General features: G+C 46.0%; 1 protein-coding gene across 4 annotated transcripts in view; it reads left to right on the top strand.

The window, feature by feature from the left end:
- The first annotated feature begins 4,126 nt into the window (after window positions 1–4,126).
- Window positions 4,127–13,829, top strand: part of CASS4 (Cas scaffold protein family member 4) — a 39,809-nt gene continuing 30,106 nt past the window's right edge. Inside the window, exon 1 of one of the 4 annotated variants that reach the window (XM_028499334.2) lies at window positions 4,127–4,350. In XM_028499334.2, coding sequence (XP_028355135.1) covers window positions 4,315–4,350 — 36 coding nt within the window. In that variant the 5' untranslated portion in view covers window positions 4,127–4,314. Of the gene's footprint in view, window positions 4,351–4,441; window positions 4,493–13,829 lie in introns of those variants that run through there. The other 3 variants (XM_007104816.4, XM_007104818.4, XM_007104817.4) reach the window with 3 other exon arrangements.

Genomic DNA, 13,829 nt, shown 5'->3' with positions numbered 1-13,829 from the left:
GAGCCATGGCCGCTGGACCTGCGCGTCCGGAGCCTGTGCTCCGCAACGGGAGAGGCCACAGCAGTGAGAGGCCCGCATACCACAAAAAAAAAAAAAAGCAAATATCCTGTGGTCCTCTTCCATCTCAACTCTGAGTGGAATGATTCTAGATTCACTCAAGGAGGGTCTAGGTAAAGACTTAGAATACAAAAAAAATAAATCACCAACACTCCCAGGGTTAGTTTAGACCCTGACAGGCTGCAGTGTCATCGGATGAGTCTGCTGTTCACCAAGACTCTTCTGCTCCGGTGTTTCTGGGCAAGAATGCTCGGTGAGGCTTCGTTTGTGAGTGAGGGGCAATTTCAGGCTCTCCTTGTACCTTTAAAGCTCTCAGATGGTAAGCAAGACACTTTAAACTCAGTCTTTGTCGAAGAAGGGCAAGCGCGATCACGGCAGGGGACTCTCCATCACCCACCAGGCCCTGCCGCGTGCCACTCCCACCAGCTCCCACCACCTCAGTTCCTTCCCCTTCTCCCCTGCTGTTCCCGGCCTGGGAATGCTCCTCTCTCCCTGAGGCTTGACCACTGGGTCCTCCTCTCAAGCATCTCCCCATCCAGAGGCCTCTCTGGACCACCCTGTCTAAACCACCTCCCTTTTCCACACCCATCCCATCATTCTCATCATCCATCTCAGCCTCACTTATCAAGATTGGAAATTGTCTTGCCTTTGTTTCGCCCTTTGGAAAGTCAGCTCCATGAGCGACAGATCTGGCCTTTCTTATTCAGTGCTGCATCTTTAGTGCCTACAGCAATGCCTGCACATAGTAGGTGTTCAAGAAACACTTTGGTCGGTGTGCGTGTGTGAATGAATGGGAGGTTACCGGGAGTGCAGATAGAGCCCTTGCAACATGGCCACGAGGACAGGAATGGTACTTCCTGCTTACCAGATGTCTGGAAACAGAGGTCACCCCTGACTCTCAGCTCTTCTAACCCCTATCTGGCCCCATCCTGACCCGCCTCTCAACCTAGATGCTTGAGAATTACCCCTCTCCTTCTCCCATGGTCAGATGTTGCCTTCGATCTGAGCCTGTGCAGTTGAAGTCATGGCCACAAGGACCTGTGGTCTCCCTCTGACCTCATCCAGCAACCTCATCCCTTCACCTGCCTCCCAAAGCAAAACAAATAGCCACAGCACCCAGCTTGAAAACACATCTCATGGTCCACTGTTTAGCCTCTCACCCAAGACAGAGCTCTCTCACTTGGTTCTTTTGAATTCTGTTTCAAACTTCTGCCTGCAGTATATTGCAAAAACCACCCAATTTTCTAGAATGATCAACTCTCGCAATATTTGTGCATGTAAGAGACTCATTGGCCTTAAGATGTAAATATGAATGGATTGCAGCAAAATGTCTACAGCCTTTCATTCAGAAAAATCTTAGCAGCGTCAAATAGGAGTCTGAGAACTCAAGCCCCTTGTTCACAAAATACTACACTAAATATCTATGTAGGGGTGAGTATTTAATTTCAGGGCCAAATCCTATTACTTTTGTGTCTTGGATTTTGGTTCTGATTGTTTTTCCTTAAAAAGACATGCAGGGACTTCCCTGGTGGCACAGTGGTCAAGAATCTGCCTGCCAATGCAGGGGACACGGGTTCGATCCCTGGTCTGGGAAGATCCCACATGCCGCGGAGCAACTAAGGCCGTGCGCCACACTACTAAGCCTGTGCCACAATTACTGAAGCCCACGTGCCTAGAGCCCGTGCTGCAAAACAAAGCCACCGCAATGAGAAGCCCGCGCACTGCACTAGAGAAAGCCCATGCACAGCAACGAAGACCCAACACAGCCAAAAATAAATAAATGAAATAAATTTTTCAATAAGACTTGCAAATTACAGCATTCTAATCTGTATAGGGACCTTTGAGGTCAGCCCTTCAGTATAGGGAAGAATTACTGTCTGGAGTTTGAGAAGGTGATAGGAACCGTCCAAACTTGAATTGGTGTGAAATCTGTCTGTTGTCTTTTTTTGTTCCTCACTGTGTGACCTTGAGCGAGTATGTCCATCCTTTCTTTTTACTTTTTTTTCAAATATATACGAAAGTCAATAGTACAGTAGAAACAATGGTTGCCAGGGGCGGGGGGAGAGGAGAACAAGGAATGACAGCTGATGGGTACGGGCTTTCTCACTGGGGTGACGAAAACGTTCTGGAATTAGTGGTGATGGTTGCACAACTCTGAATATACTAAAAAACACTGAATCGTACTTTTGTGGTATGTGAATTATATCTTAATAAAGCTGTTATTTTTAAAAATTCAATATCAGCAGTACAGTACAATGAATCCCTGTGGACTCAGACTCTCCAATTTTCAACTCATGCCCAGCATTGTTCTGCCTATACTTCTATCTACTTTCCCCTTGAATTATTTTGAATTTTCAAATTTTATCTGTAAATATTTCAGTATATATCTCTGAGAGATAAGGACTTTAAAAAATGCAATCATAACATTTTTCCTTCTCAATATATATGTGGAAACATTGAATCTTGGTTTAATAAATTCCCGCTCTGGAAACATGAACCTCAGCCTTAGCTGGACAGTGCTTGCCTCTTCCTCATCTGAGGCGCTACATGGCCCATGGCCACCGACACAGAGGAGCTGCTAGAGCCAGAAGAAAAAGCAGGAGGGAAGGGGTGCACCCAAGAGAAACACGCAGATTCACATTTAACAACATGGAAATCACCTGCTAATTTGCAGCGGCCTTTGCCTCACAAATATCACCTGTTATATGCATTGCAGTGGTACTACTTTAATGATCTGTCTCATCTGTAAAGACTAACAGGATAAGATACTTCTGTTAGTCCAGGCTCTATACTGCTCTGCCCCTGCTTCTCCTACCTTGCCTTCCTCGTGAAGCCTTCCCTAAATTACTCCCCCACTCTCCCATCTCTGTCCTCCTCTCTATGGATCTCCACCTTGAACCTGTTGCGCAGTTTGTGATCGTTCTGTGCGATCACTGTTCCCTTCCTGTTATCTGCTCCCATCAACAACATGTCAATTACTTGGCACTGCAGGTTAACTTCCAACACTGGTAACAATTTGAAATATAGATCGTGGGGATTTCCCTAGTGGTCGGGTGGCTAAGACTCTACACTCCCAATGCAGGGGGCCCAGGTTCAATCCCTGGTCAGGGAACTAGATCCCACATGCCACAACTAAGAGTTCGCATGCTGCAACTAAAAGATCCTGCGTGCTGCAACTAAGACCTGACACAGCTAAATAAATATTTTTTTAAATAAATAAATAAATAAAATAAAATATAGATTGTCTCAGCCAGAAATCAGTCAGCTATTTCCACCTGTAAGTCCTTCCTGGTGCTCAGACTTGTAGGGGCTACATGCGGGACAGCCAGCAGACAAGACAGTAAGTGCCGTAATCACAGGAGAGCGATGAGAGAGGCGGCCCACTGGAGGTGGAAGCTGAGCCCCGCTGGGAAGGATGGGTACCAGTTTGTTCATGTGAAATAAAAGTGTGAACATGCCTAGCAAGGAATCTGCTCTCCTGTAGGTCCTCTCTGGACGTTTAGTCTGAATTTAAGGAAAGTGGAAAGACTTAGCAAGTCGAACTGTGTGAACTAGGGTGGCGTCAAGTGGGTGGGTCGGTGAGATTTGAGAGATAATGTGCTGATAAGTGCTCAGCATAGCCCTGCTGCAGAGCCAGCACTCAGAGACCAGGGGGTGAGTATGGGGGTCAGAACAGGGGAAGCGGAAGAGTGCACCTGACGGGGAAAGATGTGGGACGAGGTCCCTTGGGCACGTCCCCCGCCCCCGCTGGACTCGTTTTCTCCGGCTGTTGCAGGGTACGTTTTAGGGGGCAGGAAGGAAGAAACACAGACCGCTATCACAAATTTGTCCTGGCGGCCTCTAATCAGAGAAATATGCTTGGTCTGTCCAGGGGGAGTTGTTCCACAACGTTCAAGGGAAGAGAATGCCGTGCGTTCATAAGTAGGAACTTCACCCTATAAAGCAGAAGACTCTTTTTTTTTTTTCCTTTTGCGGTTTCTTGTAGCAAATGTGTGACAATTTATACTTATAGACATCAGACATTGAGGAGTGAGTGTGGCCTGGATTTCTGGTCTCCCTTCCTTCACCTCTTTTCTGCTCGTCCTTTCCAGAAAGTTTGACTGCTGGGAGAATCATTCTGACAATTTCCTGTGCTGTCAGCTCCATAGAATTCAGTTTCTGAGAACCAGCCAGAGGCATGCAGTGACATTGCGTAACCACCTCTGAAGTCGGAGATATCAGCCGTGGAGCTCAAAGGAGCCGTTTCACACCAGCAACATGAAAGGAGCTAGCATCACGGAGGGGGCGCCCAAGGTGAGTGGCGGGGCTGTCTGCAGGGGCAGGAGATGGAGCAGCCTGTTTGGGTTAAGGACAGAGGCCGATTTCAGGGCTGAGTTTCTGATGAAGTCAAAGATGAATACCACTGACATCTAAGTTTGAGAGGAGAAAGTTTCACGTGAGTTTAAGTATAGAAACTATATGTGCCGTAAAGCTCCTGACCAGTCTGACTCAGAGATGGTTGCAAATTACTTTCTAGCAAAACCCAGTTTACGCGGTTGATAACACAACCCATCCCTTTGTGTCCATTCACCTTCTAACAAACTTCTGAGCGAGACATGGGTCTCTGCCCCAGCCCTGAGTCCTCAGCGGGCCTTCCTCGTGCTGTTTTCACATTACCTTCTGTACTGACGTGCGTGAGTGGAGCTCAAGTTTGTGACGGGAATCAAAAAGGATTTGCTGCTTAGAATGTTGAAATGGCTGCTAAAAGAAAACTGCTTGGACACAAGGAAAAGTGAAGGTCAGGGTGATTTTGCTACATCTTTTTAAAATTTTAAGTAGAACAGGAAAAAAAATGAAACAATTATGAAATGGGGAGCTTCCTTACATGATTAAATATGTGTTATTTATTATTATAATAATTACAATAGGTGTCACTGGTGGAATGTACAGCTGAATAACCCATGACAGTCTCTCTTATGTAGATTGCTACCCTAGAATTTTGTACCCGACTATTTTCTTTGAAAAATTTTAAACCACTGGGAAAATAGAAAAAAAAATTCAGTAAACGTGTGCATATCCTTTACCTAGATTCACCGATTCCTGGCACTTTGTCACATTTGTGTTCATCTATTTGTATATATTTAGACACAGGCTACATTCACATTTTCCAAAAATCCAAAAACATCCTTTCTAGCTTTTTTGGCTGTTATTATTTCTTTGCATGTTTATTTGTTTTTTTTTTTCCAACCCAGGACTCATTCCAGGATCACACATTTTGTTTGTTAGGTCTCTGTCATCCTTAATCTAGAACAGTCCACTGCTTTTTTATTTCTTTCATAACACTGACATTCTCTACGAATATCCAGATTTTTATGATTTATACTTTTTTTTTAACGGGCCACTTATTCTGCCCAATTTCTATAGCACTTTACAATGTGTAATTGTAACGTGTATATGTGTAATTAACATGTATATATACATATAACATATTTGATAGTCCCAGCAGCCCCATGAATTTCTATTATCGATATTATACAGATAATAACAGCTGACCCTTACTGACTGTCCATCTGTCAGGCCTGGTGCTGAGTGCTCTTGCTTTTTCTCATTACATCCTCTTGACGTCTCCATAAGGTAGACGTGTTTCTCTCATCCCCATTTGACAGATGAGGAAAGTAGGGTTCATTGACTTGCCAAGGTCATTTGCTAGTAAGTGGAATGCCAGGAGCCAAACCCAGACAGACTGACGCAGACCCAGACTTAACCAGCTCACTATATGCTGACGCTTAGGCCAGAGGTCCGCAGTCTTTTCATAAAGAGCCAAGCTCGTATTTTATGCTCTGTGGTCCACCTCTGATCTCTGGTGCATATTCTTGTTTTTATTTTTTATTTCTGGCCACACCTCGGGTTTTGGGATCTTAGTTCCCGGACCAGGGATCAAACCTGTGCCCCCTGCTGTGGAAGATCAAAGTCCTACCCACTGGACTGCCAGGGAAGTCCCTCTGGTGCAGATTCTTTTCTGTTTCTACAACCCTTTAAAAATATGAAATCATTCTTAACTCTTGGACTGGTCATGTGGATTTGGCCCACAGGCCCTAGTTTGCCGACTCAAGTCTTAGATGAATGATGTCTCAGCTCGTACAGATGCCCCCCCTACCCAGTAACAGCAGCACCAGGGCAAGAACCCAAATCTTCCATTCCTAGCCCAGAGGCAACCTCAGTTCATGCTTTCTTGGATATCCCTACAGAACTGCCAATGCACATATAAGATAATATGATTTTTTTAAAGGTTTTTCAAGAACAGGAGCAGTAACTGAACAACTGTTGAGCTTCTTGTCTTTCACAGTGAACAATACATATTAGAGCTCCATCTGTTTTAGCACCACTGACCTACCTCAGTATTTTCAATGCCTATGTTGTCTTTTAGGTGCTTTTGATTAAATGGTAACACAGTGCTTGAAGGAGTCATACCATGTGAGTGTTTCTTAGCATTGGTGCATTTGACTTTAAAGCAACCCTGACTCTCACTTAGGGGCACCCAGACTCCTTTCATGCCCCGAGGTCAGCCTGTGTGCGTCAGGTGGTGAACTGTGCCTGCCCTTTCAGGCTGTTCCCCGGTGTTGCTGCTTTGCCAAACAGCCAAGGGTTCCTCGTCAGTAGAATTTCACCTTTGTACACAGCGGATTTTGTGTAATTGTCTGACCTTTATTAGGTTTCCGCAAACTGTCTTACAAAATGAAGAGAAAACTGAAAAATAAACATGATGATATTAGAGTTAGGAAACACTGGTCTCAAATAGTGTAATTGCAAAAGGTAGAGACCGTTGTGTGTTGCCAAGGTGGTAAATCCAACATCTCATTGGACTGTAGCTGATTGACTCCATGTTCAACTCCATTCATGAAATGCTGGAAAATTAGGTCTGAAAGACAAGGTGAATAACTGGTTTTACTCTATGTAAGTCCTTGCTTTGGATTTTTGGTTGTTTCAAAAGTGCCTTATTTATGAAAATAGAGTCTGCATGTATTTTAGTGATTCGGTCCTGTTTGTTGCACATTGTGTTTACTTCTGAGCGTATGTGTCTGTGTGTGCGTGCATCTGTCCACACCATTAGAGGTGATGCTGAAAATAGCATCTTTGTGTACAGGCATCTTTGTCTCCCTGGAGTGAATGGCCAGGAAATGAAAGAGGAATCCTGGGTCAAATAAGCATGGTATTTTGTTTTCCATCACCTTCTGAGCACTTCTAAAATTTGAAAACTTAGTTTCCATAGTATTTTCTCTACAATCTATATTTTCTTTCTTTTATAAATAGAGCCATAGGCTGTTTGCTCACTTGGTTTTCTGAAGGGAGTTTTCAAACCAAGTGTCTTTCTCATGGTAATGAAGGGTGCATGTTCCAGAGCACTGATCAAAATAATATTTATGTTTTAAGAACGTTTAAACGTCCTGAAATGTTCTCAACATTTCAGATTCAGCTTCAGTTAAAAAGCAAATATCGGGGGCTTCCCTGGTGGCGCAGTGGTTGGGAGTCCGCCTGCCGATGCAGGGGACATGGGTTCGTGCCCCGGTCCGGGAAGATCCCACGTGCCGCGGAGCGGCTGGGCCCGTGAGCCACGGCCGCTGAGCCTGCGCGTCCGGAGCCTGTGCTCCGCAACGGGAGAGGCCACAGCAGTGAGAGGCCCGCATACCACAAAAAAAAAAAAAAGCAAATATCCTGTGGTCCTCTTCCATCTCAACTCTGAGTGGAATGATTCTAGATTCACTCAAGGAGGGTCTAGGTAAAGACTTAGAATACAAAAAAAATAAATCACCAACACTCCCAGGGTTAGTTTAGACCCTGACAGGCTGCAGTGTCATCGGATGAGTCTGCTGTTCACCAAGACTCTTCTGCTCCGGTGTTTCTGGGCAAGAATGCTCGGTGAGGCTTCGTTTGTGAGTGAGGGGCAATTTCAGGCTCTCCTTGTACCTTTAAAGCTCTCAGATGGTAAGCAAGACACTTTAAACTCAGTCTTTGTCGAAGAAGGGCAAGCGCGATCACGGCAGGGGACTCTCCATCACCCACCAGGCCCTGCCGCGTGCCACTCCCACCAGCTCCCACCACCTCAGTTCCTTCCCCTTCTCCCCTGCTGTTCCCGGCCTGGGAATGCTCCTCTCTCCCTGTGGCTTGACCACTGGGTCCTCCTCTCAAGCATCTCCCCATCCAGAGGCCTCTCTGGACCACCCTGTCTAAACCACCTCCCTTTTCCACACCCATCCCATCATTCTCATCATCCATCTCAGCCTCACTTATCAAGATTGGAAATTGTCTTGCCTTTGTTTCGCCCTTTGGAAAGTCAGCTCCATGAGCGACAGATCTGGCCTTTCTTATTCAGTGCTGCATCTTTAGTGCCTACAGCAATGCCTGCACATAGTAGGTGTTCAAGAAACACTTTGGTCGGTGTGCGTGTGTGAATGAATGGGAGGTTACCGGGAGTGCAGATAGAGCCCTTGCAACATGGCCACGAGGACAGGAATGGTACTTCCTGCTTACCAGATGTCTGGAAACAGAGGTCACCCCTGACTCTCAGCTCTTCTAACCCCTATCTGGCCCCATCCTGACCCGCCTCTCAACCTAGATGCTTGAGAATTACCCCTCTCCTTCTCCCATGGTCAGATGTTGCCTTCGATCTGAGCCTGTGCAGTTGAAGTCATGGCCACAAGGACCTGTGGTCTCCCTCTGACCTCATCCAGCAACCTCATCCCTTCACCTGCCTCCCAAAGCAAAACAAGTAGCCACAGCACCCAGCTTGAAAACACATCTCATGGTCCACTGTTTAGCCTCTCACCCAAGACAGAGTCATTGAGCTCTGGGGGGTTCGGGCGATCAACACAGAGCCGACATTCCCGTGGGATCAGACAGTCGGTAAATGAGTAAATGGACACAATGATCTCGGGTGCTGACAACTGCTCTAAAGCAAAGAAAACAGGGCTTCCCGGTGGCGCAGTGGTTAAGAATCCGCCTGCCAACGCAGGGGACACGGGTTCGAGCCCTGGTCCGGGAAGATCCCGCATGCCGCGGAGCAACTAAGCCCGTGCGCCACAACTACTGAGCCTGTGCTCTCCACTGTTTAGCCTCTCACCCAAGACAGAGTCATTGAGCTCTGGGGGGTTTGGGCGATCAACACAGAGCCGACATTCCCGTGGGATCAGACAGTCGGTAAATGAGTAAATGGACACAATGATCTCGGGTGCTGACAACTGCTCTAAAGCAAAGAAAACAGGGCTTCCCGGTGGCGCAGTGGTTAAGAATCCGCCTGCCAACGCAGGGGACACGGGTTCGAGCCCTGGTCCGGGAAGATCCCGCATGCCGCGGAGCAACTAAGCCCGTGCGCCACAACTACTGAGCCTGTGCTCTAGAGCCCGTGAGCCACAACTACTGAGCCCCTGTGCCACAACTACTGAAGCATGTGTGCCTAGAGCCCGTGCTCTGCAACAAGAGAATCCACAGCAATGAGAAAAGCCCGCACACCGCAACAAGGAGTAGCCCCTGCTCGCCGCACCTAGAGAAAGCCCCCGCGCAGCAACGGAGACCCAACGCCGCCAAAACTAAATAAATAAATTTACTTTAAAAAAAATTAGTATAAAAATTAAAAAAAAAAAAAAGGAAAACAGGGTGACCTGATAGAGGTGATCCACAGAAAGGGCCTCTCTGGAAACCAGAATGATGGGAAAAGCTTTCCAGGCAGAGGGAACAGCAAATGCAAGGGCAGGAATGAATTCAGCAGAGCAGAGCATCCATGAAAACGCCAGTGTTGTCAGAGCAGAGTTAACAAGGGGAGAAAGTGTCAGAAACTAGATTTGAGGGGTAAGCAGGGTCTGTTCACATAGGGCCTCGCAAGCCACTGGCCTGTGTAAAGTAGGAGATGACATGGGCTGATTTACGTCTTTTAAAACATCTTAAGGCTGCTGTGCAGACACAGACAGTCAGTAGGAAAGAGCAGAAGCGGGGAGGTGAGTCAGGAGACAGGGCCAGGGCTTCATTTTCCATTTTGGATGGTACCGTGCTGTTCTCAGCGCACATGGAGACGAACCGTTTGCTCTGTCTTTTGAAAAAAATAAAACGTTTGGTGTTTGAGAGTGTCAGGAGATGTGAGCAGAAAGAAGAGTAAATAAAGGTATAAATAGCTTTTATTGAGCACATGTGCTATAGGCTTTATTTTTTTAAGAAACGGATGTTTATTTTCCACCAACTTTATTTCCATTTTCTTTCATTCATTCCACAATTATATTGAGCCAGACGCTGCTCTAAATGCCACAGAAGACAAAAGTCTAGTCCCTTTTCTCAATATTTAATAAACTGTCATTAGCGTTAAAAGTCCATTACCTTCTATTATTCCTTCCCCTGTTCGATAACCTTTATTCTCTCTTTTTTTAAATATAAATTTATTTTATTTTTATTTATTTATTTTTGGTTGTGTTGGGTCTTCGTTGCTGCGCGTGGGCTTTCTCTAGTTGCGGCAAGCGGGAGCTACTCTTGGTTGCAGTGCACAGGCTTCTCATTGCAGTGGCTTCTCTTGTTGCAGAGCACGGACTCTAGGCGTGCGGGCTCAGTAGTTATGGCTCGTGGGCTCTAGAGCGCAGGCTCAGTAGTTGTGGCGCACAGCCTCAGTTGCTCCTCGGCATGTGGGATCTTCCCGGACCACAGCTCAAACCGGTGTCCCCTGCATTGGCAGATGGATTCTTAACCACTGTGCCACCAAGGAAGTCCATAACCTTTATTCTCTTAACATTGTATTTGCTGTAGAGCTCACTTTGCGGGGGCGGGGGAAACGGCCAGAGACAACACCAACTGCTTATACTACAAGTTAAAAAAGTTGCCAGGAGACTTTTCAAAGGAGAGTGGCCTGCATGATAATGGAATGAGGAAGCGACCGTAGAAACGTGTGTGGTCATGTTGGAACTGTGATGACTCAGGGGGGAAATGACAAGAGCCTGGAGGGGAAATAACTTCAAAGGAGGAAGGTAGGGGGCTGGTAACAAAGAAAAAAAAGATACCACTACAAGTGATATTCGAAGACTCCAACATGAGTTGCAAAAAGGGGAAATAAGTATTTTAGGAACCATTTCCAAACGTATTGCCCATAAACCATGTGTTTATTGGAATGGAAGAGGGTTCCTGTGTGCACATGGCGAGGACAGAGATAGGAGCTAGAAGCCGGAGTGCGCGCCTGAGCCTGGGACGGCATCTCCTAGCTCTATGCGGGGAGGCTTTGCCAGCTCTTAAAACTCTAGGAAATGTTATTCCTGGTCAAGTCTGGGCTCTGCATCGGCCCACTCACTCCAGGGTGAATCCATTGTTCTTTCTCTTTAAACAGTTCCTTCTCCTTAGAATCAAGAGCAGTTTTGTTTATTACACATTTGTTACAGGCAGCTTGTCTTTTGGGGCTTGGAGGGGGTGAGAATTGGGGTAAGAAAGCAGTAGGGTGCCTCTCCCTTGGAGACGCTTGCCATCTGGTTAACGAAAAGTAAAAAGGGCCTGTGGACTGTTCTCTTGGGTTCAGAATTTAAACTCAGAGGAGGCTGAAAGGGCACGAGAGTCAATTACTAATAGCGAGAATGTCGAGTTGCTTCTGTCCTACACGGATGTTTCCCAACATGGAGGGAATCAACAGCCCTGGGAAAATCAACAGTTACAGAGCACATGCTCTATAACCTTCCTTGTGGTATCTCGTGTAAGGCCAGCGATGGGTTTATCTGTGGCTCATTATTGACAACAAAATGAATAAACCCAGTGAACTGGAATAAATGCCCACCAACAGACTGAGAGAAGAACTTAATGAACAGGTGGCTCGTTGCTTTCATAAAAGCCCTAAAAATGACCCTAGCAAATGGAGAATTCGGTGAACAAGTATGAACTTTCACTCATTTCTCTGTGATCCATTAAACAGCTTGGACCAGTTTTGAATTCTTCCTGATCAATCAAATGGAAAATAATCACACCCTGCAGGGACTTTTACCTCATTCATACAAGATGAATTTAGGTGTGGTACACAGATAGAACATTTTTTAATGTTAGCTCTGTATTGTAATGTGCATTGGAAAAAACTAAAACTAGCTCATCAAACTTGTAATTTCATAGGTCATATTGCTTTGGGAGACTTTTTTTTTAATTGGCTTAATTTAATATTTTCCTTGAAGTTAAAAATGTACAGACAGCACATGGATATGACAGGAAGCATGCAGTTAATAGACACAGGGAGTTTAAGAAACACAGTCTTAGACAAAGCTTCCTCCTAGTTGGCGGTGGTATAATTGCTTAAGACCAATCAAAGGACATGAAACACCTTCTTTCGGCTCCATGCCTTTGATCCCCTTTACGCTTCAAAACAAGAAAAAGGGAAGGAAGGAAAAGATGAGAAAGGAAAAGATCCCACCTGTCATTTTCTTTAATACCTCTGATGGCTTTCATGAAGTAGGAGATATGAGCAAGACAAGAAACCATGCAAAATGCAGGGGGTTGCAGCTGGATGGGAACCCTACACTTTCAGATGAGGATACTGAGGCCCAGGAAGATTCTCAGCTACTTGCCCTCCTCCCTCCATGTGTTTCTCACAAGAGAGGGCTGAATTCTCAACCACTTACCTTGGCCCAACAGTGCTCTCAACTCCTCTTTTCCCCAAACCAAATATCTGAAACAAGAATTCAGAGACTTGTCTAGCAAGGAGTGAACTTGGAGGTGGGGAGGGGGTTTGGGGGACGGATGAATAAATATGCTGGATCTCTAGGGCACTACAAGCTACAGAAACAGTTTGGTATAACATGGACCTGTCTTGGGCCACATCCAAAAATATCAATTACATAGGAGACCTGGGAGATCTTTATCGTTGCATCATTTCAACCCTGAGCTTAGACTAACAGAACCTTGTTCACCTTCCTCCCCCCAGCACACGTTGTCAGACATACAGTAGATGCTTAAGAAATAACTGTCAAATCAGTGAAGCGCGAAAAGTGCATTTTAGCAAGGGTCCCACGAATAGGGGAAGTATATTCAAACAATATACCTTCCAGTAGGACCCAAACCTATTGGAAACCACAGTATTCAGGCATCAGGGAAGAAAATGTTTCATTTCCACTGGGTGGCTTTGGAATTTTTTTTCTGACCACAGCCTCTTCCTCCAAGTCTCATTAGCCGGCAGTGCCTTCTGCGGCTACCCAAGTCCCCGTGGCGAGAGGCCTTTTCATCTGAACCGTTAGGAAGAATTCAAAGCTGGAAGGATCAGAGTTCAACGTTATCATGGAGAAATCAGTTAAGGTTTGTGCGTGTTCACAGACTAAGCCACAGTCAGGATCATTTTTAGGTGTTGGGAAAACAAGAAATCCTTCTTTTATTTAAGTTTTTCTTTTTCTCTTACATCCCTTCTCATTTCCAAGTGCACCAGGTTTATTCCCTTCTTAGTCCCTAGTGCCCACAGCTAAACCGGAGACAATGGCTATTTGCATCCAGATGGGTGGAAGGGAACCGGCCCCAACCTTTCCCACCCATGGCTGTTGGTTTCAGCCCAGATCTCCCCGCCAACCCCCGGTAGGGACAGCTGCAGAAAGAGCAGTGCTCAGGTACAAGTGTTCTAGACCCCAAACCTCACAGCATGCCAGCACCAACTACTACAGAAGGAGTTCCCTTCTGAAGTGATTTCTGCCAGTGTTTTCCAGAGTATGGACTAATCACCTTTAAAAATAATTTCTTGGGCTTCCCTGGTGGCACAGTGGTTGAGAGTCCGCCTACCGATGCAGGGGACACGGGTTCGTGCCCCGGTC

Source organism: Physeter macrocephalus, chromosome 14, assembly GCF_002837175.3.
Source record: "Physeter macrocephalus isolate SW-GA chromosome 14, ASM283717v5, whole genome shotgun sequence".
NCBI classification, from domain to species: Eukaryota; Metazoa; Chordata; class Mammalia; order Artiodactyla; family Physeteridae; genus Physeter; species Physeter macrocephalus.
Note: the sequence above shows the minus strand (reverse complement) of the source record. Positions and strands in the feature narration are given on the sequence as shown.